Source organism: Chinchilla lanigera, unplaced genomic scaffold, assembly GCF_000276665.1.
Source record: "Chinchilla lanigera isolate Chin_1 unplaced genomic scaffold, ChiLan1.0 scaffold00012, whole genome shotgun sequence".
NCBI classification, from domain to species: domain Eukaryota; kingdom Metazoa; phylum Chordata; class Mammalia; order Rodentia; family Chinchillidae; genus Chinchilla; species Chinchilla lanigera.
Genome location: NW_004955413.1, coordinates 29,883,923 through 29,911,716, shown reverse-complemented (window position 1 = coordinate 29,911,716; position 27,794 = coordinate 29,883,923). Strand labels below are relative to the sequence as shown.

The following is a 27,794-nucleotide window of genomic DNA, read 5'->3' as shown; positions in this document are numbered from 1 at the left end:
AAAAGAGAAAACAGAAGTGGGTGGTAGCTGCTGTTGCTTGCTGCCTTCTGCCTACCACGCCATGAACTGTTTCTCCTCTGCCATTTCACCCCACCTTGGAGCCAGCTGATTATGGACTGAATCCCTACAAACTGTGAGCTAGATAAACCTCTCCTCCTTTAATTTGTGGGTATCAGGCATTTTTTCTCAGCAACGAGAAAAGTAACAGAACTTTTTTGGTGGCGGGGGAGACAGGGTCTCACTCTAAAGTTCAGGCTGGCTTTGAACTTACTATGTAGTGCAAACTGGTCTCAAACTCATGGCAATATACTCCTGCCTGAGTCTTTACAGTGCCAGGATTACAGGTTTGCACCACCATGCCCAGCTAGGAGCCCCTTCTTGAAAGACTCCCACATACAGGCCATCGGAGATCACAAAGCTGTTTATTTTTCACCTGTAGAAAAAGTGGGTACAGGGTACAGAGGAGCCCAGCCAGGCCCCTGGTGTGCACACTGGGCCACACCCAGCCCAATGGCCCATGTCTTTCCCAAGGGATTTTCCTGCCTGTCAACAGGACTGTAGTTTGCCTCCTAAGTGCTGCTTCCAGGGGGAATGGGGTGCTACGTGTGTGTGCTTCTGTTCAGCAGCCCTGAACTTGGAACATGCATATCTGACTGGCAAAAAAAAAAAAAGTATTAAGCTAACAAATTTCATGTCATCAGGGCAAGAACTTGGCATCTGGACACCTGGCTGCCCCCTTGAAAATGTCTCTTTGCTGGGTCCCATGGGCAAGGCCCATCCCACAGGCAGAGAAGGGAGCAGCATTTAGTCCTTGCATTAAAAAAAAAAAAACCAAGGTTTTCAACCAAACAGCTGAGTGACTGGATGCATTATTTAAAAGTCAGATACATTAGATGGATGGACCCCCGGCTCAGTGTAATACACCTGGGTCTAAGGCTACAAACCAACACATGACATTATGCACTGCCTGAGTGGTGCAGACAGGTACGGAGCAGAACTCAGCAGCTGTGATTTGCCTGGGTGTGAGGGGGTGCCCCTTGGCTGTGCTGCGGCCCTGCCTTCAGAACCAGTACTCAGAGACAAAGATGTGGACGTTGACGACGTTTCGGTGGGAGACCACACCCCCGACCACGTAGTTCATCTCCAGCTTCAGGACGGCATGGAATGGGCCCACGATGGGCCGCACTTGGCGCACGACACCTGGGGAGAGAGCAGAAGGTGCACTGGGGGTTAGCAGGGACTATGGCCACACGGACATCTGGGGACTGACTTCCCCTTAGGAACCTCAGGGCTAGGAAGGGACTTCCGTTGCCAGGGGCACAGCCTGGGCCAGTCGCTAGAAACCCCAGCATAACATCCCCTCCCAAGTGGTCGCTCTGGGTTCTGCACACACCTCTGGGGACCCCTGACAGGGCGCGCACTACTTCCTGTCCAGCACGCACAGCGAGGAGAGCAGCAGGAGAGCTCCGGGACCAAGTTTCTGCTCTACCTGGCAGGACTTAGAAGACCCGGCATGGAGAAGATGCCCAATAGACCCCTGCCCTGCCTTCTGCCCATTCCAGGAAGAAAGGAAGCCGTGATCTTTCCTTGTGGTAGCTAAGGGTCACAGGGGGTCCTGGATTCCTTCTCCAAGCTGGGTGGTCCTGACTCACACAGGGCGCACCCTGGGCCTTCTGCATCACACAGTCTGGTGCCCAGCACAGCGTCAGGCATAGCATCAGCCCCAAGTGTCCCCGCTCAGCAATTTATCCTCAGTAGGCACCAGGACCCGTCTACAGTGTCGCAGGGACAACTGACAGAGCCCTGGTTTCAAAGCTGGTGGAGTCTAGGATTAAAAACAGGAAGGTCCTGTGCTCCAGTAGAAGTGTGTGCGCCATCCACCAAGGCAAGAGTGGAGGTGAGGTGTGAGGAAGGCGGGGGAAATCAGGACAGGCTCCCTGGAGGAAGCGTTCAAGCCTGCAGACTGGTGCTCTGTCAAGCCTGGAGCCTGCAGCACCATGACCACAAGTTGAGAAGCAGCCAGGCTGTTTGCTGAGGAACTGCTGATCCCAGGCCGATCTCTGCAAGTGGGACCACCATGGGCCACGGCCAGGTGTGTGGGGTCAGCCCAGCTTGGGCAGCAAAGGCCTGGGCTCAGGCTTCAAGGCAGAGGGTCGCATGGGCTCTGCAGGTGGCCAGCGCCCTTTCTCCGCCCGCTGCCTGGCTTGCCATCAGAGCTTCATCTTGTCTGAACACCCAGGGGCATCTTCAGTCCAGGCAAAGGACTAGGGCACACTTTCTTGCCTTCCCTGGACTGGGCTACCTGTTGCACACAGGGTGGGCTCCATGCTGAACCCACACATGCGTGTGGCCCTCCATAGCTCCGAGCATAGCATGGGAATCCTTGAGACTGACCCGTCCATCCATCCACCCACTCACCCACCCAGCAATCAACTGATTGACCCATTCATCTATCCACCCACTTACCCATCCACCAATCAACTGACTGATCCATCCACCCGCCCATCATCGACTCACCCATCCAGCAATCAACTGATGCATCCATCCACCCACCCACCAATCAACTGACTGACCCATCCATCCATCCACCCACTCACCCATCCACCAATGAACTGATTGACTGATTTATCCATCCATCCACTTTTCATCTTACCATCCATTTATCCAATGGAAGCTACAATGCACAGGTAGCTTTAAGGGAATTACAGAGGAAATTGAGTTTTGAAGAATAAGTAGGTCCAAGAGAGCAAGAAGGACTTGTGCAAAGCCCAAAGGTCTGAGATCTCAGGACAGTCCTGGGGGCGCTGTCGGTCTTGGAGCGAGACAGGCAGGTGAGGCTGAAGGGATGAATGCTGCCCAGGGACCTCACCTCATGGGACTCATGGAACTTTCTGGCTTTCTCCCCACCAGGGGCGCCAGACTCCTGTTATCTCAGATCTTTTGCTAATTTCCCACTGCAGAAAAGCAAGGGAGGAGAGGAGGTTTTGCAGACATCACAAAGCCCATCAAAGGGTCCAGTCCCATCCACCCACTTGATCCTACGGGTATTTATTTGGCACTTTTCAGGTGCCAGGCACTAGGGCCAGCTGGACACCAAGGCCTGAAGTCTTCTCAGCCTTCTTTGGGTCACAGGGTCACATGGTACCCTGGTCTTTCAGCTATGACGCTGCACCTGCCCCTTTCAGGGACACCCACAGTCAGCCTCCTGTTTGGGCTAGGGTCTGTCCCAGTGCCTGGACAGACATACAGCGGGAGTTGGGCTGTGATTACTGGATGGGAGGAAGACAAAACTTTGTGCTGGAGGAAAGGGGGAGCCACAGAAGGCCCTGCGTAAGGGTAGTGTTAGCTGGATTGGCTGCTCTAGCGGTAAAACACAGGACAAAGAGAGAGGCGCGTTTCCAGCACGGCTGCTGCTGCAGCATCTACCTCCCCTCCTTTCCAAGGGCTCAGGGGAAGAAAGAGGCCATAGTGCTGAGTTCAACGTGTTAATCTTCCAAATCTGGGTCCTTGGCATTTCTGCTAGGGGTCTCAGATGTGGCTGGTATTCCTCGGCATGTCCGTGCCTCTTAAAGATATAATTAAGCCTTTGCTCCCCGTTGAAAAATGCAGGCGCCCTAGGGCATTCTCTTCATGTCTTGGCTCCGCTTTGAAACTGCAGCTGATGCTCCGAGGATGCAGGATCCTGAGTGCGAAGCCTGCCGCTCCCTCCCTTGGGGAGAATGCTACGGCTCCTGGCATCTGTGGTCCCTGTATCTGGACCTTGAAGCCATCCGCCCGCTTGTGCCATCTGACTGTGAGGTGGTAAAGGCCAGCCCCGGGGCTGTCTGCGTGGGTCTGTGTCTCTGATTCGACTTGAGACACTGATCTGCAGAGATCCAAGTCACAGCCTTGACACTGACCGGCAGGGTGACCGCTGTGATGGTCAACGCTGGCTAGCAGGGTGACCTCCCACTAAGCACCATCCACCTGGAAGCTCTGTCTGCAGCTAGGAGCCCTGGGGTCCTAACTGAATGAGGAAAGTGAGCAGGGGGATCAGAGTGAGCTCCACAAACACGGACATGAACCCAGACCTGCGAGCTACCTCAGACCCCTGGAAGGCACCGGGGCTTTCAGAAGGCAGTGACTGCATGCAAAAAGGCAGAGGCCAGGCTCTGGGAAGAGAATGAGAGCCTGTTCCACCTGAAATCAGACAAGGAGGCTTCTCTCTGCCTGGAGCACTGTCTCACCTGGCAGCTCCTATATCCCTGGCTCTCAGCACATAGTGGGTCTACAGGCCCAAGCTATGCTTGACGCACTCAATATGTGGTTGTTGAATGAATGGATGAACTAAAGATTTTAGTAAGAAGCACAATTTCTTTCATTCTTTTTTTTCTTTTTGAGACAGGGTCTCACTATGTAGTTCAGGCTGGCCTTGAGCTCACTTGGTAGCCCAGGCTGGTCTCAAACTCGCAACAGTCCTCCTGCCTCAGCCTCCTGAGGGCTGGGATTACAGGTGTGCACCACCACACCCAGCTCTAGAAGCACAGTTTCTAAAGTTGAAAATGATTGTAGTGTATGGGAGTATTGAGCAATCATAACCAACAGCCAGAGCACTTGAGATGTCAGATGCTGACCTCTCAGGAAAAAGGGCAACGAAAGAAGGCCAGGCCTCACTGTCCTGACTTGGTGGCCACTCGGTGCCACCAGCTGTGGCAGGGAGAGGGGTAAAGTGGGACAAGGGGCTCAGAGGGTCCGCCGAGGTCTTGCTCGTCACAGACATGTCCGGCACTGGATAGAAGCCAACAGCGAAGGTCCCTGCATAGGAATCACAGTCCCTGCATGCTGAGCGGGCCACGTAAAGCAAGGCAAGAGGAACATCAAGAACAAGAAGAAATGCTGAGGCCCGGGTGGAGGACACCTTTCCGAAATGCTTGGGACCGGCACTCTGTATTTGGGAGTATTCGCAGTTACATAACGAGAGCTGTCTCGAAGACGGAACCAGGGTAAACAGGAAATTCATTTACGCTTCCTTGCGCCTGCTCACACAGCCTGGAAATAATTTCTCTACTTTTCACAATTTTGTGCACGAACCAGAGTTTCACACTGTGGAACTTTCCACTTGTGGTGTGCCCACAGCATTTGAAAACTGTCGGAGTTTGAAGCATTTTGGATTTTTGAATTTCTGGATCAGGGGCGCTCAGCTTGAACCCTCAAAGCAACACATCGGGGTGCAGATGGGCCACGCTGCCAGGGGAGGGGAGCGGAGGCTGAGGACTCCACGCGCTCCTGTCTCAATGGTCCCCACACCACAAACGGAGGAAAGACGGTCACGTTCATTCTTGGGGGACAAAGCGAGGCTCAGGGCAGCGTGTCCCACGTGCCAAGCTAACGGGGCAGTGGGTTCCACTCGAGCTGGGACTGACCTCCCAACCCGCTGTCACCTGCACGTGTGACATGTCACGCAGGACACTTCCAGAACGTGCTGCCCTGGGCTGAGGCACACACCTGTGGTGAGAGCAGCGGGAGGGAGTGGTGAAGCCTAGAGCGCTCACAGCCGAAGGACAGCGCTCCGGACCTCTGCCTGCCCGGAGAAGTGGCCGGGGAGGAAGGGAGGAGGACAGGGGTCCGGGCTGCATATTTAAAATACCAAATGTCACTCCACATGTCTCAGCAAAACTCACGGCCCAGATTTCTTCATTATTATACACGCTCCCCCACCCCAGGCCTCCTGGGAGGCAGCGCAGACGCTTCGAAGGGGACGGCTGCCGCCAGCCCCGGAGATCGGCGGTGCCCGTGGCTATTGGCAGCTCAGCCGTGGACAGGGGGAGGCGACGGGGCTGCGGTGGCGGAGGGGGCGGAGCTGGGAGGGACTTGGGCACGGGCACGGGTGCGAGAGTGTGGGCAGGGCAGCTTGATGCCTTCATCCTCCCTGGCATTTCGGTGGGGTGGGTCACACGGACGCGTGAAGAGACGTCCCTTCTTTCTGTCCCGAGCAGCGCCAAGAATGAGCCCCCCCATGAGGACAGGAAGTGCTTCCGCTGGCTGACGCCTCCTCCAGGGTCCCTTTCCCAAGCTGCGGTCCCACAGACGCTTCTGGCACAGGTGAGACTCACAGAACCCTCAGCCATCAACCAAACGCTTATTAGGTGTCTACTCTGGGGGCTGTGCTCACCGCCGGCATGGACACAGCGGCGACGAGTCTGAGATATGAGGACGGGGCCAGGCTGGGCCTCAAACTCTGCCCGCTCACGGTCACCTGGGATGGTCACACCGGCAGGAACCCACATCCAGTCCCCGTATGCTGCGCGGCAGGCTCCGAACTCACATCACCGGCCTGACCGCTCCCTGCGCCTGAGTTTTCTCCCCGAGAGTCTCCTACGGGGCTGGCACCAGACCCCCGCCCCCCCAGTTTTGCACAAACTGCTTCTACTGCCGTTCGGCTGAAGGACTTTGTTTAAAAACAAGAATAATTTATGAAGGTGGCTGGTGCCTTCAAAGGCATCAAAGCTTGCAAATGTGCCTCACGGGCAGCAGGAGAGGCTAGCAAATCACTCTGCAGGATGGGGACCCTCCCGGAAGGAGCTCAGGAGACGAGGAAGCTGCGTCGACTACTTTTAACCCCTTGGCGGCCCCTGTCAGCTTGCGGGGGTTGGTCCTGCAGCCGGACCGGCCGGGAGACCTGTCAGTGGGCACACCTGCCTGTGCGTGCACAGCATGTGGGTGCGTGTGTGTGTGTGTGCGTGCAAGAAAGCAGACCGGGAGGACGGCACCCGCCAGTGCTTTTCCTCCTCCTGTTGCCATAGAAACAGGCTCACCAGGTCAGCAACAGCTCAGCCTTGCGAATCCTGTCTCCTCCCACCTTGCCTCAGCTCATCAGCCAGGTGCAGCTGCGCCTGGGGCCGGACGCACCCCGGCGCCTCTCCTGCCCCTCTGTGGCCAGCTCCTGCCATCGCCCTGACCTCTGGCTTGGCCCCTCTCCCCTCTCCCTGGGGTGGCAAGCGTGGCCACCATCAGACTCTACCCCCTGCCATGTGCGTACGCCACCCAGCCTCTCCCACGCCAGCCACCACCCGAGTGGTGTCTCACAAGCCCAAAGCAGCCTCACAATCTCCCCCAAGCCTTCCCCACACACCTCCCTGTCTCAGCCTCCTGGCTGTATGCACCTGCACTTTGATAACGGGCAGAACCTTTCACCACCTTCCCGTCCCTCCCCGACCTGTCCCCTTCCCACTCTTTCTCCTGGCCCTGTCTGGTCTGGGCCACTGTCGTCCTGGCCCAGGTGCCCACTGTTGCCACTCACACCAAGAGTGGCCCCTACAAGCATCAGGTCAACTCTCTCCTCGTCTTGAAACCTTTACCCAGCTCCCACCAGCCTCTCCATGGAAAAGCCAGAGGCAGAGGAGTTGAATTCCACAGGCCTCCAGACCCTGCCCTCACCACCACCTCCCTGTGGCTCTGCTACAGGTCCAGTCCTGCAGGCTCACCTGCCCCAAGGCCTTTGCACATGCTGTCCCTGCATCTGCAACAGAAAGTGTCTCATATAGGGACCCACATCTGCCCCCATCTTGATCCCTGAATGTCTCTTAGAGCAGGCCCTGACTGGGGTACACATTGTTGCAGGTGGGTGAGAAGTCCCTGGCTCACCCAGGTTCTGAAGAAGCAAGGAGAAGGAGCCGGGAATGCTGCATGGGGGGCATGGAAGGTGTCTGAGAGGTAGTGATAGCTGACCTGGGCTTTGTTGGATGAATAGCAATTTGCCAGCAGGAGGAGGAGGGGACCATCTTGGCAAAAGGTGGGAACAGGAGAAAGGTAGGGGCACGCTGGTCTGAGGTCCGTGTGTGGCCAGGTGGGTGGGGCAGAGCAGAGGGCAGAAGGACTTGGGGCCCGGAAACACCCCTCCCTGCCCCCGGCACTGGGAGGGGCCCCAGGGGCACAGCAGCGACCAGGACAAACGAGGACGTCATCCCGGCCTCCCACACTGTCTCTTCTCCAGGGCAGGAGCGGGGTGGGGAGCAGGTCCAGGCTGTGGAGCCACGCAGGAGACACCACTGTGAGCACCGGTCAGGCCCAGGGCTGGCGGGCACCTGAGCGGCCTCTGTCTGCCTCAGCCCTGGGCACTGTGCTCCTCCCACCCCATCCCCCGGACTCGGGCGTGTGGCTGCGGGGACCCAGCAGCGTGGGTCAGCGTGGTTTCCGGCACCCACCGGCCCAGAAGTCTCCCGGCCTGAGCCCAGGCAGGCCCGGCGCGTTCCTCCTCCCCTGCCTCCCTCAGGCCGCTGCTGTCCCAGCTCCGGTAGCACCTCAGGGCCCAGCTGCGTCACCTGTGGGCTCTGCAGGGGCAGCAGGTTGCAGCAGCTGAACCACAAGGTCCTGGGAGAGGGACAGGCACCTCCCACGCCCTCCGCAGCTGGCCATGGTCTGGGCCAGGCTGAGGCAGGTCCCTGATGGTGGTGTTCTTACGGGCCCTCCCCGGGGCCCCAGTCACTGGCTCCATCCAGCTCCCAGCGGAGGCCGAGCCCACCAAGACCCACCTGGTCGCAGCGGTGGCAGTGACACCCGGACCCCGGGCAGGAGGACGGCCTGCGTGCTCCGGAGCATGACAGCTGCCACCAGACACAGCCCCTCTGCCCCGGGGGGGGGGGGTCCCTTCTGTCCCTGCCTCGCTCCTGCCAGGCCCCTGAGGCACCGCCCTCCTCCGTCCCCGGCCTCCAGCGGGAGCCGGGCCTGGCCTACTCAGGCCCTGGGAGGCTGGGCCATCAAGGGAGAGGACTTGGCAGCTGGCCAGGGTGCGGCCCGGGGTGACAGGGCTGTGCCTCCCTGAGAAGAGAAGGCGCCTAATCCTGGGATTTGCCGTGAAAGCTGGGACAGGGCCGATCACTCATCGCTGGGCAGGGATGGCTGTGCTGTTGTTTTTAGGTGGAATTTCTGAATGTCATTCGTAATGTGTACTGAGCCCGGGCCAAGCTTGCCAAATCAGTCTCCAGGTCAGCAGCGCTTATTTAACCCCTTATGCAGGGACGATTTTAAAGAGGTGATCAGGACCCTGCTAGCTGGGACCTTTGGGTTTTGCAGTATACAACACAGTCAACTGTCCATGGCGGCCCTGCCACACACCACTCCTCTGTCCCTCAGAGATATTAATGAGGAAGCAGGCAACTCCTCAAAAACAGGCACTTTGAACTGCAGGCATTCAGAGGAGGATGCTATGGAAGCTGGGACTCCTTCCTGAAGGCAGGATTTGTTCCTCAGCACCATTGCAGGGCCCGGGTGCGTGCTGAATAAATAGGACGATATGTAGTGCACAGGACTTGGGGGCGGGGCCTCCACCTTCCCCCACCAGGCCTGGCAGCACTGTCGCTGTGCCCGTACCGGCTCAGGCTCAGGCTCCGCATCATCAGGCACGGGCAGCGCCCGGCGCGTGAGCTGTTGAGCCCTCCCCCTGAAGTTCTGGGGGCCGTTTGTTCTGTTTTTCGTTTTCCTCCTCCTCCTCCTTCTCCTCCTCCTTTCTCCCCCAGTACTGGAGATCAAACCAAGGGCTTTGCACTGAGCCACATCCCCAGTCCTTTTCCACCTTTCATTCTGAGCCGGTCTCAAGTCACTCACTAGCTTGAACTTCTGACCCTCCTGCCTCAGCCTCCTGGTACTGGGAATACAGGCCTGTGCCATAGCCCCCGCGTGTGTCCATTTTAAATATACATTGGACTTCCTCCTGCTGGCAGGACTCAGTCACCCTGGACCCGGTTTCCAGTGTTCTGCCCCCTCCCAGCTCCTGGGTGTGGCCCATCCAGTTCCCTGTTGTATACAGCCACCCCCTGGGGACCCTAGCAGGGACAGCCTGTGACCCCACCCTCCACAGAGACTGTGCGGCCGCACCCACGCTTCACAGGGACCCCAAGAACTGGCGCCACCACTAAGACCCTGTGGGGAGCCGCTCGCCTGGACTGCGCTGGAAGCCTCCACTGCGGGTCCTGTTCCCGCTCCCGGCCCCGGGGACCCCGCCGGTGCCGCCCTCCTCTCTGGCGCTGCAAGGAGTAACCCGCTCCTGCTCTGTTGGGTTTTGCTCCCTCGCGTCCTCCGTGTCCCTGCTGACCACACCAGGGCAACTTCTGTCCTGGCCAGACGGAGATGGAATCAGAGAGAACTCAGACGCACAAAGCACCCGCTCTCGAGCCCTGGCTGCTGACCCCACTGCGGGCCAGGCTCCGAGGCGGGCTGCTGCCTAAGTCGCGTCCCTGGCACGCCAATCGGACTCTGTGATTAGGGCACTGCTCCTTAACCCTCACAGGGTAGCCGCCTCCAAGGGGAGCTGGCCCGTCCTTCCGGCCACCGGTCCGGGCTGCTACAGTGCCTGGCTGGCTGCAGTGTAGGAGCTGCTTCCCATGGTCCCTGCAGCAGCTTTACCCAGGCGCTGCCCGGAGGCTTAGGTGCTTAAGGAAGGTGGAGAACAGACCACCAACCTGCTTGGGACCTGCAGCTCTGGCTTGCTGGCCGTGGGACCCTAGGCCAGGACTCCCACTCTGTCACTGACCTATATTCCCAGTCCTTTTTTATTATTTTGAAAAGGATCTGCCCAGGCTGGGTTTGAACTTGCAATCTTCCTGCCTCAGCCTCCCACAGTGCTGGAATTTCAGGTGTGCAACACTATGTCGGGCTAAGCACTTCTGTTTTTCCCTCATAAATGACGATGCCAGCCCAGGTGGCTGTTCTACCAGGCTGCATGAGGACCTAACGCCTGTCACTTGTGAAAGGAAGGACTCTGGTGAATGCTCGGGGGCGGTACGAGGCAACTCCAGAGCAAAACTTGGCAGAATCTTATCCGTCCCTGGGCCTGGGGAAGCCTTGGGCTAGGATGCGGGTCCGGCCTTCATTCCACAGGGCCATCCTCTGTCCACACAGCTTGGAGATCAAACACCATGTGCACTCACACACCTGCCATCCCGCGCACACCCACACGCACACCCACAGCCGCTGAATCAGACCGCAGGGCTCACCCAGAGATGAGTGCACAAAACAACCCGGGCCTGCGTCTTCATGTCCCATCAGGGAAGCCCATTTCCAGCCAGCGCCGACCCCGCCCAGCCCCCAGACGCCCCCAGCATCTGCCACCTAGGAAGGAGTTTGGCCCAGGGCTCCTCCGGCCCCAGGCCCCGCCAGCCTAGGGGTCGGAAATGGGAAGAAAGTGGCGGGGAGACTCCAGGTAGCAGCCCCCGGTGGGGCAGGAGTCCAGGACCCTGCCCTTTCCCAGGCATGGCAGCATTTGGAACCTTTCTTTCGACCGCACAGACGCGGAGATCTTCACTGCCATGGACAGATGCCCACAGTGTAGATGGCAGCCGGACAGACCAGAGGTCAGTGGGGTTTCATGCTGGCCTCAAGGACAAAAGCCTGGGAATGAGCAGCCCAGGTCTCACTGTGGTCCTCACACATCCCTGGCTGCTTGGCGTCCCCTCCTCCAAGAAGCCTCTGCTGACCTCCCAACTGTCAGCTCGTGATGTCCCAGGTTGCTTGCAAAAAAGCTACGAGATCAGCTATACATTAACACGGCCCTGCAGCCACAGGCAGAATCAGCCTGGTGCCAGTGGCTGCCCAGGGCATGGCCCAGGGCAACTGGTGTCCAGTGAGTGCTGCAAGCTGGCAGGGCCCCCTTAGGTGTGCTACAGTGTGCGGAGCTGCACCGGGGCTCTGGGGCCTCCTGGGCTGCAGTGGGGAGCAGCCCGCACCACCCCCAGAAACATTCCTCCCCCACTGGCATCTAAGCCAGTGCCTGACGTGAGCTCCGTGCTGCCCAGGGCAGGCCTGAAACCAGCACACCCCCGGCTCTGCGGTTCTTCAGGTGCGGTCACTTCATTCCGTTCCTTCCTTCGCCCAGGGCACAGGCTCAGGCCTCGTCCCGGGCGGGTTTTCGAGGACGGCATAGGAATGCGGGGGTGAGTGCTCTGGGCTCGGGTCTAGCCGGAGCAGCCTCTGTGGCCAGGTGGACAGGGCCAGGGCCGTGGGTGGAAGCAGGCAGGGGAGGAAGCAGGAGGGGAGGCGGCTGAGGGCGCTGTCCCAAGCCAAGAATGAGGTTGCCACCACAGGTTCAGAGAGAAGGATGCAGCCAGAAACACCAGGCCTGGTCCCCTCTCTGCAGGACCTGCCTGGTCTGGCCCCCAGCCCCACTAGGAGAGGACACGGGGATGGGACAGGACACCCTGTGGATACTGAGGAGAGGAAAGGGCCCACCTGTGGGCAGGGAAAGCTCCCCAGGGTCCTGAATTCCAAAGACCAGGGCACCACGACCGCATGTGGTGGGGGACCCACACTCCACTCTCAGGAAGCCCCTCCAGGGGACAGCACTGTGGTCACCTCTCACACCCTGGGGGCTCTATGGCCTGCTGTGCCCGCAAGTCACTGGGAGAAGGTCTTTCCTCGTTCCAGGCCTCAGTTTCCCTATCTACAAGAAGCAAGAGCCGTGGTCTCTGGGAGACGCCAGGATTTTCTGCCCCAGGAGACGGGAAGCTGAGAAACGGAAGCTTTGGGGTGTGGTTCTGCCCAGGGTGCAGCTGTGGGCTGCTGCGCTGGGCCTGGGCCTCCTGCACAGAAGGATTTCCTACCCAGCGAGGATTGAGCTGGACACGGATGGTGCAAAAATGGAGAGGGACCCGCCCCTGAGAAAGCCGGGCAGAAGGAGGCCGCGCTGTCCCTGCACACGCCCATTTCACAATGTCCTCTCGTGGGCTGCCAGGGGCTTGTGCGTCTCTGGGTGTGCGAGGCTGGCCCAGGGCCTGGTGGGTACGGATGGGCCGGGAAGGGCTCAGAAAGTAGAAGGATGAAGGAGCGAAGTGGAAGATCCCGGGGTTCCGAGCTCCTGGAACCACCCCAGGGTCAAGGCCAGTCACAGCCACACACGCAGGCCAGGCCCAGGGCAGGCGCAAGGTGGCTGCTGCAGGCCAGTGGGGCAGGACCGGCCCTGGGTGCTGCCCGCCACTCTCGGCCCTCGTCCCGGGCAAAGGGAGCCTTCACGACCCCTTCTCTCAGCTCTCATGTACAGTGGGGAAACTGAGCCTCAGCGCGGGTACTGCCGCAAGGGCAGGCAGCAAGTTTATGGCTGCTGGCACCTGAACGCGTGCCCTCCCCTGGGATCCCAGAGAGGGCTGATGCACCATTAATTGTAATTAACTAATTATTCCTGCTGCCAACTAGCGGAGGAGGTGGCTGGCGGCAGGGAGCCCCCAAATGACTCAGCCGTGTTTACAACATGCAAACCCATTTAAGAACTTGTAAAGTCGCTATAAATGGCTCTTTGGCAACAGGGGAATAACGATCCCCTTTCTCCAGCTGCCAGTGTAACAACCGTCGAGTTTGGGGTGTCATGGGTGGAGGTTCTGAGGTCCAACATCGCCACCTGGAGGCCATGTTCCAAATGGCGCCTCTCTGGCTGAGCAGAATTAAGGGTGCAGGGAACGATAAAGCGCACTGCCCAGGACTCACAGTGGGGACACGGGGCCGGAGCAGGGCAGGGACTGTCCGTCCATGGCCCCACTGCTTTGGAAGTGTTCAGAGTATAAGTCAAAGTCCAAAGTGGCAGCTGTGACTGTTTTCTTTCCCCACCAAGTAAAAATTCTTCGGAGGGTCATGGTTGAGGCATTGTGAAAGCAGCCAGTGCACCGTGCACGGTGGGTCTGAGCGGTTTTAGGGGTGCAGGTCACCCTGAAAGCCAGGGAAGTCCCTGCCACAGCTGGCAGCTGCCATCGGACTTCTAAGCACCCCCCCCGCCTCACCCCCCGTTCCCACGCACGTGAGCTGGTCCCTGTGCCTGGCCACCTTCCTCCTTCCTCTCCACCCAGGTTCTGCACTGGTGCGCCCTGCACAGAGGTGCCCTTAGCCGTCCTTGTCCCTCCGCTCTGTTCCTGCAACACCGAATCTCCAGGGAGGCCTGGTCCTCTTACGATCGGGGGGGAAGGGATGGTGAGGGTACACAGCAAGTCATGGTGGATCCACGGCCGAGACCACGGCTCGGGTTCTGCGGCTCCCCCCACCGCCTCACAAAAGGAAAACTCATCTGAGCCCCAGGACAAACACGCAACAGCCTCTGAAATCACACCTGTGAAGCGACGAATTTAACCCTCTGGTCTCACAGGCAGAGAGACTGAGGCCGCCAGGTTAGACCCCAGTTTGCTCCACCTGAGCCGGAGGCTGTGGCACCAGCCCCTGAAGGACAGGAGGACCGGATTTGGGAAGGGGACTTAGAGCCCACCGCACAACATAGGCCTCGGTTAATGCTCTGGGTGGGTGGCAGGTCCCTGTCACTCACCCACAGTCATGCCGTCCATGTAGCGTTTGATGATGTCGAAGGAGTCCCGCAGGTTCCCCTCTGTGATGTCAAAGATGATGTCGGCCTGGTTGGTGGGGTACAGCGGCGTGACGGCCCGCAGGAAGATGATCTCTGCAGGGAGAGGCCGGGTGTGGGGCGTTTGGAACTCGCTGGGGAAGTGAAGACCCGACCCGGGTGGGGCAGGCAGGAGACCTGGGCATCACAGGTAGCCTGTCCCTGTCTTATCAAGGGAAACTGAGGTATGGAGGGATTTTGGGATCTTCCTGGTGGTTACAGAGCCAGTGGGCAGCAGGGCCTGCCCTGAGAAGCAACTAGAGCTGTAATGAATATTTATGAAGCTGGGGGCGGGGACAGAGGTGGGAGCTAGTGCGAATCCAGAGGACCTCACTCCTCCAGCCCCCAGTGTCATGGGTCAGCCCAGCTCCAGCTCGGGGGCGCTGTGGGCAGCTGAGGCTGGTACCCTGGCCGTGACGTGGACAGATCCCACCCTGGCTCTTGGGGAGACTCCACGGGGCCAGTTTCTTCACCTGTAAAGAGAAGGCGGCACCTGGCTGGCCTTTCGGGTCTAAAGGTCAGGCTCTGGATTTCCTGGGACCAAGGCGCTTAAAAGATATCTCAGTCCGTGCCCAATTTCCTGTGGGTGACCAGCTGCCACCCCAGCCCTGGCTGGAGAGGCCACAGAGCCGGCCGCTGGGAGTTTGGGAAGGATTTGCTGTGGTTTGGTGAAACCCTGTCACTTTGCACAAGGCAAATACCAGTCAGTGATTTCTTGCAACCCACGCCTGTGGCCCCTGGGGAGGTTCTGGGCTTTTCCTTCTCTGGAGGATGAGGCAGCGGGAGGGCGGCAGGGCTGGGGCTGCCTCGTCCTGGGGGTCTCTCCTGCCCTCTCCCACTGCCGGGAGGCCCTGTCATGATGCCAGCATGGTGTGCCATCCTGGATGGTTTGTCCTGGCAGGCTTAATTGCAAGTCTTCCCTGAGAGGAAAGGTCTTTCTCTGCCACTGTGTCCCCTCGGCCTGACCTACAGGGTTTATGGCTGCTGAGTGGCCTCCGAAGGCCAGAGGCGGGGCTCCAGAGCAGAGGAGGAGCCGGGGACCCCTCTGTGCTGGCACCCAGCTGCACATCCTGGCAGTAGGTAAGGCCAGGGGAGTGGGCTCCACCCCCCGCTTCTGCTGGGCATGGTGGCACAGCTGCGTCCCTGGCCTGGGAAGCGTGTAGTGACAGCACATCTACACACCATGCCAGGAGCTCCTTGGAGAGCCAGGCAGGGGATGAGGATGCTGACCGCGCAGCTGCAGGCACCCCGCTTCCAGTCCCCGATCCTCTGCCTGAGGTTTCAGTGTGCAAATCTCATCAGCTACAACCTTTAAAGGGTCCTCAAAGCCATCACTGGGACCCCAACTCCAAGGCCAGGCTCTTGCCCGGCCTTCCAGCCCCACCCCTTGCCAAGTGGCTGCCACTCGGCCAGAACCATGTGGTTTGGTCCTCTTGGGCCCACCCTGCCCCCTCACCTCGGGACCGCAACAGCTGTGACCTCCACTGCTTGGGGACCTCCTCCCGCCTCCCCTTTCACAGGATCACCCCCTACTCAAGTGCCAGCGTGAATGCCGCTTCCTCCCCGAACCCCGCCCTGACTCCCCAGGGCTCGGCACAGAAGCAGCACTGAACGGTTTTGCAGAATGACCGTCACACTCAGCTGAGGGCCGGCTGGGGTGGAACGGCACTGTGCAGCCTGGGTGCACCAAGATGCCCCCCGGGGAAAGGTCGGCCTTCAGCCCCTAACCACACCTAGCAAAGAAGGCTCCTGCAGGCCAAGCCCACAGCTCGAGCAGAGAGAGGCCCCCTGGGATCCCTGGGACCCCCACTCCGGCCCACTCACCTTCAGGGCGGGAGAACTCGCGGAAGGTGGGCAGCGAGATGACAGTGTGTGAGATGGTGTGCACGGGGTCCCGCACGCAGGCCACGTCGCCGGGGCGGCAGGACTTGATGCAGCGGACGGTGTCGGTCTTCTCCTGGCGGAGCCTGTGGGAAACCACAGCAAGTGAGGCCGAAGGTGGAGCCGACGCTGCAGCTCCCAGCGGGGCTAGGTCCGGGGACAGCAGCAGGTGGCCAGGCCACTAGGGCACAGCGGTGACTGCTGTATCTCAGCTGCTTCACGGGGACACCAATGGCCCGTCCTGCGAAGGACCTGGACCCAAACCTGGGAGATGTCCTTGGGTTCCACCTGGCCTTGGCAGTGGACAGGCGCAGCTTGGAGGTTTGCCAAGTGCCCCGTCAGGCACTAGGGCTGCCAAACGTATCCACTCCCTGCTCCCTCAGCCAAAGTGCTCGGGGTGCCGCTGGGAGCAGGGGCTCAGACACAGAGGGCAGGAGGCTCACGCTGGGATGCGCACACACAGTGCACGCTCAGCGCCCAGCACACGGAGCCAAGTCCACGCCATCGCGGGCTGGGCAGGAAGAGAAGGGGCTGGCGTTTATCCCAGGCCTGTGTCCCAGCACCGCACTCATGTTTCTTCCATTTCTTTATCACAGAACACAGATACCAAAGCCACAGAGATGAAGGTCTAGTTCAATGAGTTATTATAAGGCAGACCTCTTTACAATCACCACCGTGTCGGGAAAGAGGCCTTGGGAGCCAGCTGAGGCCACCTCGTCCACACCACACCATGACAAACCCACCTCCACCCCACCAGTGGCCCCTACCGTGAGTCCACAGCGGGCCCCTGCCTGGTTTCTTTATTTGTTTTTTTTTTTGTCTTTTTGAGACAAGGTCTCGCTCTTGAGTTCAGGCTGGCTCTGAGCTCACTTTGTAGCCCAGGCTGGTCTCAAACTCGCAGAGATCCTCCTGCCTCAGCCTCCCAAGTGCTGGGATAACAGGAGTGTGTCACCACGCCCGGCCTTATTTGTTATATTTTTGGTACTGGAAATTGAACTCAGGACCTTGTGTTTGCCAGGCAGGTGCTTGTGGCGCTGAGCTGTATCCCCAGCCCAACCTAAAACAATTTGAAGAGGTTTCATCCCTTGTTGTTGTGTTGAAACTCAGTTTTTTCCATTTTTGGCCAGAGAGAAAATACGGCTCGCCCCTCGGTGCTCTGGGCCTCAGTCCTTCCTAGTTTGGGGCTATGTGATGGACAAGATGTTCAGCCTCCTCTTAAAGGTTCACTGCTCGTTGTGGTTTGGGTCTTGGTGTCCCCTCAAAGCCTCATGCAGTCACTGGTGGGGCTTTTTCAGAGGCGGCTGGATCTAGAGTGTGTGCTGCTTGGATTAAGGGTATGGGATTACTATATCAGTCCACTGATTGGTTTGGCACTGCCCTCATCCGGGCAGCCTAGACACAATATAAAACGGATAGAAAGATGCTGTTAAGGTCTCTGTTGCTTTGCTACCTTCTGCCCACACTGACTGTCCTCTGCAGTGTGCCACCCTGCCTTGGAGCCCGTGGATTATGGACTGACACCTGCACAAACTGTGAGCCCAGCAAACCTTTCCTCCTCTAGCTTTGGGTATCAGGTATTTTGTCTCAGCAATGAGAAAAGTAATCAAGCCACTGCCCTGGAGTTGGAATTACCCATTTCTCCCAGAAGTCCTAGATTTGATTTTTCATGTGTGTGTATGTTGGAAAATGATATTTTAAGATCACAATCTGGATACAACGGGTGCTGAGTGCTACAAACAGTCATTTCCAGGTCTCTTCAGTAGACATTTTAAAAATAAAATGCATCATGAGTTCATGGTAATATTTCCTATTCAAAACAAGGATGACTTGATTTTTTGCTTAATCTTTTCCATATTACAAAGAAACCACCTTTGCTCCCTGTTACAATCCTGATTCTCCAGAACACGGGCTGGTAGAGCACCCCATAGTTACTCACTTAGTTCACCCCACACTTCACACGTGGGTGCCTCATAACAACAATACTAAAATTACCATCACCCACTGGGCATGGTGGTGCACACCTGTAATCCCAGCACTCTGGAGGCCGAGGCAGGAGGATCATGGCAAGTTTGAGGCCAGCCTGGGCTACACTGCGAGTTTAAGGCCAACCTGAACACATAGCAAGGCTCAGTCTCAAAAAAACAAAAGATAAAAATAAAATAAAATAAAATAAAAAAAGATCATCACTAACATAATTAGTAAAAATAATTTCTTTGATACATTTCACTCAATACTATATCTACATCATCTGAGCTATCTGGCAATTCACACCATATCTCCCTTATTACAGTTATTTAGCTGTCATTCCACAAGGAACTCTATGGTCAACGCCTGCATGCTCATAACCGCTGTGCTCTTTCTACACAGAAGTCAGTTTTACTGGGTATAAAATCACTGGCTTACATTTCTTTTCTTTTGAGTACCCTAAGTGTGTTATATCATTTTCTTTTGGCAGAGAGTATTGTCAGAAAGTCTGATAACAATATTCTTTTCTCTTAAAGTCACTTGGTATTTTTTGCCTAGATGTCCATAATTCCTCAAAGTCCAGTAATTTACAGGAACATATCTTGGTGCTAGTTGTGGGCTGACAGATATTCTTGGGTACGTGGTGGTTTTTTGTTTCATTTTGTTTTGTTTGAATCAGGGTTTGGCTGCATAATTCAGGCTGCACTTGAACTTGTGGTGATCCTCCTGCCTCAGCCTCCTGAATGCTGGGATTACAGGCTTGCACCACCACACCTGGCCTTGTGGTGTATTCCTGCAATATGAAATTTCCAATCTCTCTCTTTTTTTAGTTAATAGGAAGTTTTCTCGAGTTGTGGTTTACAGTACCTGCCACCCTCCCCCCTCCCCTGTGTTTTGGGTTTCCTCTTCGGAGATGCCTATTCTCTGTATGTTGGGTCCGCTTTGCATATTTTGAATAGGTGTCATTTTTTTTTTTCTTCAAGCCTTTCATCTCTTGTTATTTCTATTTTAATTTTTAAAATTGTTCCTTTCAGTTTCTATTTTCTTTTTGGGGGGTATGGAGAATCAAACTCAGGGCCTCCCACTTGCCAGGCAGGTGCCGTGCCATTGAGCTACATGCCAGGCCCCTCAGTTTCTATTTTAAGTGTTTATGAACTTTTGTGCCCTGCTAATATACTATTTATTTCTGAAATGGTTTGAGTCTATTATTATCTCATTTCTTGGTTTTTCTTAATCCTCACTTATATTTTCTTCCTTGTCTTGATCATTTTCTTAACACTTGTCCTTTGTTTCCAGGTAGAATAGCAGAATGTTGATCCATGTGTGAGTGTGTCTTTCACAAGTGTTTTCACTACCCAGAGGGATATCATCCTGGCCTTGATTCTTTCTTTCTGGTAATAGTTCTATGCGTTAGTTTGCTAGAGCTGCCACAACAGAACAGAACAGTTGGGCTGGGCTTAGACAACACATTGTACTGTCTCAAGCCCTGGAGACCAGAGGACCAAGATCAGTGTTGGTAGGGGTGGTTTCTTGAAGGGCCCCTGCCTGGCTTTCCTCTCTTGCCCCTCTGTCTGCCTTCTCAATGTGTTTCCCATGAGCTTCCCCAGCGTCCTCTGTGGATAAAGTTTCTAGTCATGCCGGGTGAGGGCCCACTCCAATGACCTCCCTCTTTAACCTTCCTTCCTTCTTCTAAGGCCTGATCTCCGCACATAGTCATACTCAGAGCTCCTGGGGTTGGGATGCCGGTGCACTTTGTACTAGTGTTTGGGGCTGAATGTACCCTTGTAAAGAAGAAACGCCGAAGTTCCCACCCTGCAGAGCTCTGAATGGGAGCTCATTTAGAAGTACAGTCATTGCAGATCTGATTAGCTAAGAAGAGCTCACGCTGGTGCAGGCTGGGTCCTAATCCAGTATGACAGTTTTCCTTATCAGAAGAGAGCCATGCGGAGACAAGGACACACAGGGGAATGCCACGCTTCAACGAAGGCGGGACTGAGTGGAAGCCAAGGAGCGCCAAAGGTTTCTAATAAGCCACCAGAAGCTAGGAAAAGGTATCCACCTGCAGGAACCTGTTTCTCTGACAGGTTTCAGAGGGAGCACAGCCCTACTGACACCTTGATTTTGGACTTCTGGCCTCTAGAACTGTGACACAGTGGGTTTCTCTTATTTTAAAGCCACCCAGTTTGTACGACTTCATTAGAGAGACTAATAGAACTTGACCTTGGTGCTTTGGGGTCAGTCATCCTTATGGGCATTTAGTTTCCCTGAAATTTTAAGAACACTACGGCTCACAGTGGCGGCAGAGCTCCCGAGCCTGCTGCATTTTCTGGCTCACCTCCTGGGGTTTCTCCGCTATTTCGGGGCCATCCTCTTCCAGGGTCTATTGTCTCTTTCCTGCTCACCCTTCCGTTTCCAGCAGTCCTCCCTGGAGTGAGACCCTGACGTTAAAGGAAGCCGCGGTGGCTCCGTGTCAAAGTGCCCAAGGGCGACACTGCTCCCACCCTTGAGTCCCTACACAGGCCCCGTGTTGCTGGCCCCTGCAAGGCGCAGGACATTCCTCAGCTCAGTGGCTCTTCCCGACCTGGCCCCTGCTCTTTCCCCGGTGCCCTGGGGCTGTTTTGGGTCCTTCACCCTCCCACCTCCTGCTCCTGCACGGGGGCAGAACCACGCAGGTGGGTCTGAGTTGTCTCTCAGGGACTCACGAGGATGCCTTTGTTTACCTGGAAATATTTTCTGTGGATTTTTATTTTCTCTCTAATTGTTCCATGTATTTGGGGTCAGGATCCAGGGAGCCTCAAAAAGGGCGCCACCGCATCTCCCAGGGTCAAGGTTACTCAGTTGGCATGGCATTTCCTGTCTACCTCGGCTCTCACTCTGCCATCCTGCCCCTCCGCTGGCTGATGACGTACCCTGCTCTGGGCCAGGGCGGCAGCGTGCGGCCTTGTACCTAGGGATGACCCCAATCCCAGGAACGCTGCCCCCTTCCACAGCACAGGGCAGGGGTTTAGAGCACAGGCCCCAGGCCAGGCTGTGCAGGGGGCACATGGTACTTCCCTCCCGAGGCTGCTGCAAGGATTAAACAGGTGCTTGGGACAGTGTCTGTCACACTGTACACCTTAGAAATGTTCGCTGTCACAGTTACTACTGTTATCATTACAGCAGACGCAAGCATCGGTTTTACATTTGTCTTTATATCTCAGGGGCTGGATTTTCTCCAGTGACAGCGAGCAAAGCACAGGTCTAGGAGCCAGAAGTGGAGGCAGCTGGGCACACCAGTGGCCATGAATACACCCACACTTTCAGAACCTGCATCCCCCAGTTAAACCACGAACCAGAGAAGCATCCGGCAACCTTCCTGTCAACGAGAACCCGACAGGTGCCCTCACTGACCACTCTTGGCACCACATCGCCTCAGGTATTGTTTCAGGGCACCTGCAGGCAGGAGCCCTGGGAGGCGGTCTGTCGGTGGCCCAGAGCTGGCCAGAGGCACAGAGGGGAGTCTAACTCCTGCTCGCCTGGTTTGCGCTGTACCTTCTGGTTTCTCAGTAGCATACCCTAGAAACTCAGCTCCGTATCCCCCAAGAGCTGCAGGGCAGAAGAGAGCCACTGGGACATCGTCCCCCACATGCACACTCAGTGCCCGCCGCAGAAACCTCTGCTGGCCTGAAACAGAACAGGCCACCCGAGGAGGTAGGGAGTGCCACAAACACGGCAAGTTCCAGCAGAGCCGGGACTCACTTGAGGCGGTGCTCAGAGGCGGGGGGATTTGGCCAGCCATGGTGGCCCTGGATGCTTCTGTGGCCCCGAGTGCCCCTCCCCATTTTAACAACCCCCTCACACTAAGCAAAAATGTCCCTCTTGACCGGAATAACCTGAACCACGACGATGAAAGATCAAACGAACTGAGTACTTCTTGGGCCTTATGAGCTTCACAGAAAAGGATACATACTTGAACGAAGCCTTGAAAATGCTATCCATGCACCCACCCAGCCACCCATGCATCCATCCTCCCTCATCCACTCACTCACCCGTCCATCCATCCAGCCAGCCATCCATCCGTCCATCCACTCATCCACCCACCATCCACCCACCCATTCATCCACCCAGCCAACCACGTATCCATCTGCCCATCATCCACACACCCATCCGTCCGTCATCCAAACCATCCATTCATCTGTGCACACATGCATTCAGCTATCTAGGAGTTCCTTCTTCGGGCCAAACATTCCAAAGGCACTGAAGATACAGAAATTTACCAGACGCAGTCTCTGCCTCCAAAAAGCCCACAGTCCAGGGCAGGCAACAGACAAATAACAATCACAGACCGTGGGGTGAATGCTCTGGAGGAGGAGGTCAGGGGCCAAGGCACAGACTGAGGAAGGCCTCGCTGAGGCAGGGATTGTTGAGCTAAGTCTGCAAGGAGAATGGCAGGTTGCAGGATGTCAAGGCACATGCTATAGACATAAGAAGCCACATTCAAGATGAGAAAAGCCACCCTGGGAGGCCAGGCACAAGCAGATGGGGTACATGGAGGTTGAGAGCCAGGGAGGGCCCTGAAGAGGACCGCAGCAGTTGTGACAGCGAGGCCTTCAGAGGTCCTCGCACGCGCTGGGACATGGAGGGCTGGAGGCCAGGCCTGAGTGGACACGGCCAGAGACACAGCGGGGGCTGGGCGATGACTCGCTGGGGCCCCACGCACCCCATGGCACGTCACAGCAGGAAGGACTGCGGGACCCCGCACTGTCCTTTACTCCACCCCGCCAAGGCACCCTGCCTCCCCCTTTTCTGGCATTTGCTCCGAAAGTGTCAGCAGCCAGAGCCGCAGGAATGCTGGAACAGCAAGATTCTCAGCGCTGGAGTCCTTCCCTGCCGCACATGGACGGGCACCACCGTGGGCGGCAGCTCTCGAGGAGCTGGGGACCGGCACCGAAGGAGCCAGACCTGGCCCTGCCTTCCCTGAGCCTTCCGGGTGGAGGAGAGGACAAATCCAGAACACACAGGCACGTGCGTCCCGCCTCCTGGTGCTGCAGCTCGAAGGAAAGTGCTCCGAGAAAGGCCGAGAGCGAGGACACCCCTGGGGGTGTCTGGCCAGCCCTCTGCAGGGCGCTGGGGGCTGACCAGGCCCCCCAAGGCTCACGTGTGAAACTTTACTCCTCACTGAGGTATTAAGGGGGTGGACGCGGAACTCCACTACGGTGCGTACAGGATGTGCTCGGGAAGGGGCTTGGGGTAACGAAAGGTCACTGGGGTGGGGTCCCTGTCCTGAGTCCTGGAGGCTTCCTAGGAGGGGAGACCAGGCAGACACAGGGATCCCTGCCTCCGGCCTTGTGATGCTCCACGCCACGCGGAGACTGCCAGCGAGATCTGCCATCCCCATACATGGGCCTGTGACCTCCAGAGTGATGAGCCAAAAAAGCGTCTTTTCTTCATCAGCTTCTGGAGGTTCATTATAGCAAGGAAAATTGGACCGAAACAGCCTCTTAGAGCTGGGCAGCGTGCTGGAAGGAAGGGAGCGAGGCAAGAACAGCATGAGGTCAGCCTGAAGGCGGCTTGCAGGGACAAAATTATGCACGGTCCTGAGGGTACACTGAGGACTTGGGGGCCCAGCCTAACTGCAGAGGAAGCCGTGATGAATTTTAGGCGGAGGCTTGAAAGATCACTGTAGGTGCCGAGCACGGTGAGTACATGGACACAGAGGGAGCGGGCTGAGGTCCGGGTGGAGGGGCTGTGACAGACGGCAGAGGCGGGGGGGTGGCTGTGGGGTTGGTGACGCGAGGTTTGGGGACAGCGGTGTGATCTTAGGCAAGACACACCCCATCTCCGAGTGTCTGCAGGGGTGACTCCAGCCTGGCAGGCTTGGGGTGACATGTGAAGGTTGGGGTCCCACGAATGTGGCCTCTGTCTCCCACTGGCCCGGCGCTGGGACCCCCACCGAGGACACTGAGCCCACTGAGACAAGGGCTACACCGAGGCAGCCCCAGGGGTCGGGGCGTCTCCGGACTCTCAATCTATGGCTTTCATGTCTCAGTGAAATGCCGCCTTGGCCAAGCCCTCCTGCTTCTCAGGGCCTCAGTTTCCCCATCTGAAAAAGGAGAGGCGCTGAGCCTCTCTGATCGCTTCTCTTTTTGGGGTTCAACACAGCACACTGAGGACAGAAGTCGCCAGCCACGAGCCACCTCACATCGCTCCCCTCTGCAGGCTGGGCTCTGCCCAGCAGGTGCGCGTCCACCTGGGGACTCTGTGAGCTGGCCAGGGGAGGCTCCACTCACCCCCAGCTGACAAAATACAAAGACCTCCGACCGCACCAAATAAAACCAAGGCACGCGAGGCATGCTGTGCGGACGCTGGAGACTTTATTAGAATCCCGAGGCGGGGGGAGGAAAGCAACAGGAGGGAGCCCACGGCCAGCAAGTGCTCAGAGCTCTGCGGACACAAAGATGTAAAGCTTGGCCACAAAGGAGCTGACGGTGCCATGGCGATGGAGATCCATCTGGACGGTCAGGAGCAAGTCCCTGGGCTCGGGGACGGGCTTGGTGAGGGCTACCACCCCACTGTGGGGGCTCACCTTCCGGGTGGTGAAAAAGCCCTCCTCATTGCCACTGGTGATGGCCAGCTGCATGCTGTCCCCAGGGACGGTACTGGAGGGGCCCATGCGGAAAACCACCGCGGGCACTTGGATGTTGGTGGGGAAAGAGAGGTGGTAGTAGGTTATTCTCAGAGGCAGCTTGGGGCACTCCGGGTTCTCATGGCAAGGCAAGCGCTCGCAGCGGCTGCAAGACAAGTGGACAGAGAGACAAGACGAGCGTTAGGGCGAATCCAGCAAGCGGAGAAACCACAGAGCGGGCAAGCGGGGGCGAGCACCCCTCACTCACCTGGGGGAGGCGCCGGGGACCTCCGGGCCGCTGACTCAGGCACCAGCCTCTTCCAACACCCTCAGGGGGCGCTGGTGGCTGGGGGCCAAGGGCTGTGCGCAGGGTGAGGTGTGTCCCCTCTCACAGCAGAGCCCCACCCCGGGCGCACCCAGCAGGCACGCCCTGCCCTCTAAGAGGCGTCCAAGCTCTTGGCTCCTGGCCCAGACAGTGGCCCCTGGGTGGGTCTCACTGATGACTGCCGAAGGGGTCAACATCACTGGCAGCCATTTCCCGAGTGTCCCCATCACGCCTCACCTAGCACTTTCCAGTGCAATCACCACAAGCGCTCGTCGCGGTGGCGTGAGTGCCGGTTTTCAGATCAGGGAAGCGGGGGCCCAGAGAGAAGTGCCTTCCCAAGGTCACACAGTCAGGGAGGGAGCCAGGTCGGTGAGTAGGCAGTGACACCATCAGCTCTCCATCCCCTGTCACTAAGTTTTAAGCTCCAGGTCCAGTTTCCTGTCTCCGTCTACAGGGCCAGCTCAGGGCTCAGAATGGAGATCAAGACAGTTCTGATTTCCTATGATAGGATCCAGTTTCCCATGGCAGGATAGGGACAGGCTCTAACTTCCTGTGACAGAGTGGAGACAGGTTTTTATTTCTTGTGGCAAGGTAGGGACAGGATTAACTTTCTGTGATAGAGTAGAGACAAGTCCTAGCTTCCTGTGATGGGATGGAGACAGGATCTAACTTTCTGTCTCAGGAGGAGATAGCACCTAACTTCCTGTAGTAGAGCTGGGAGACAGCATCTAACTTCCTGTGTCAGGGTGGGGACAGCAACTACTTTCTTGTGATTAGATAAAAATTGGTTCTAACTTCTGTTACAGGCTCTAATTTCCTGTGCCAGGATGGTGACAGGAAGTAGGTATCTTCTGTGTCCAGAACTGCAGGCCCATCACATTCTGAAAGCAGTGTGACAAGAATTTAAGAAGAAGCCAAGGTGTGGAGCCGCATAGGACTTGGCTAAGCGATCGCCAGGAAGCTCTGCACCTTAACTGTGTCTGGATTTTCCAGTCAGGGGCGTCCTCTTTCCTGGTCTTCTATCATATCTCCCTCCTGTTTTGTTAAGTTTCCAGGTCTCAGCCGGGTTGCTTGGACTTAGTTTACGTTTGGCATGCAGTGCGAATGGGTCCACTTCCCTCCTATTTCCAGGCAGCTCAGAGGACTGACAGGAAGCTTTTCATTTAGTTGGCCGTGCACCACTCTGGCTCCTAGATAGGACAGCCTTGGGAATGAGCTCCACGGCCCTGGGGATGTCAAGAGCGGAATCCCGCATGGGAGGGACTCTGGAGCCAGCGGGGAAGGTAAGGAGGCACAGCACTGCTGAGGGACAGCCACCTCCCAGACACCCAGGTCCAGGCCAAACAGGAGTGTTTCTCTGACCAAGAGACCTCCCTACCCAAGAGAGAGACCTCTGAGGGGCTGGGAGCTGGGGGCGCCATGGGGGACTGACGTGAGCAGCTGGAGTCCATGGACTGTGCTTGCCTAGGAGCCGGGTGGCATGCTGTGCACGCTGAGGCTGCCTTCCCCTAGCTCGGGATTTCACTGTCCCATGTCGTCCCCAGGTTACTGACGGGAAGACAGAAGGTCCATGACTTGTTCATAATTCCATGGTCTGCGGCCAGCAGCAGGTTTGGGTTTCAAAGCCAACCTGTCTTCCTTCAAAGCTCTCACACACATGAACACATGCAGTGCACGCACACACACACACTGCACACACACACACTGTACACTCTCACACGCTGTGCACACAACATACTGCCTCAGGAATGGCCTGGCTGGGTCCGCTCAGCAGGTGGCGCTACTCTCCCTCCTGAGACTTCCCTTTCCCAGGTGAGGCCAGTCCTGCCCGTGGAGGGGCTTCGGTTTGCCAGATGTTAAGTAACATGGCAGTGTATGTTGAAGACAAGGAGTGGAAGGCGTGTGTGAGGTTCTGGTACAGCGGCAGCGACCACCATCCCACACCAGAAGCCAGCTACTCTTTCCTCCCCGGCGCCTCACAGCGGCGGAGCACCCAGCCCATCTAGACACAGGTGTTCGGGGGCTGGCTCCTAGGTCATCCACTCTCAGAGGGCGGGGGCAGGTCTTCCTGCTTTATCTCCTGGACTGTGCCCCCACTGCGCGCTCCATACAAGGTCACTGTGCAGACGAACTTGCCCTTGATTTTGTTCTCCTCACTTCATTCGGAAGATAACCCTTCTGCTGCCCTCCGCTTCCTACAGCCCTTCCCTCCCCCACACCAAACACGCAGATCAAAAGCAACCCCTCCTCCCTCCCCACCCCCAAGAAAGCCAGAGCACGGCGACATGAGGATCCGAGCACAGCCACAGTGCTTCCAGTCAGCGAAGAGACAGACGCAGACACGCTACCTGTAAACGCAGCTCACACACAGCTTTTAACTTTTTGCTTTTCAAAGAACCGAGGCAGAGAGGACTAGACAAGAACCCAGGGTCCTTACACTCTTGGTTGTTTGGATAACATAATTCAAAACTTTCACACGGTGCCAGGTCATGTGACCTACCGAGCTCACACGTGTCTATCTTCGGCACAATTCCTACATTTTGAACCGACAGGCACAGAATAATCAAGACAGCCAGAATGAAAATCTTAACGCTGTTCCCCATGAAATGCTCTGCTGCGGGCCTGTGCTGACGTAAAGGTTCAGACACGCGCCCCGCCCATTCTTTCCATTC

The 27,794-nt window shown here is 57.1% G+C and overlaps 1 protein-coding gene across 1 annotated transcript in view; it reads right to left on the bottom strand.

Annotated features, from left to right (window-relative positions):
* Positions 1 to 403: 403 nt before the first annotated feature.
* The window catches only part of Fbln1 (fibulin 1), a gene marked incomplete at its 5' end in the record, with an annotated part of 74,180 nt that continues 46,789 nt past the window's right edge, over positions 404 to 27,794 (bottom strand). The window contains 3 exon segments of the mRNA XM_005379491.2: positions 404 to 1,200; positions 14,273 to 14,404; positions 16,172 to 16,314. Of these exon segments, the coding sequence (XP_005379548.1) occupies positions 1,061 to 1,200; positions 14,273 to 14,404; positions 16,172 to 16,314 (415 nt within the window). The 3' untranslated portion in view covers positions 404 to 1,060.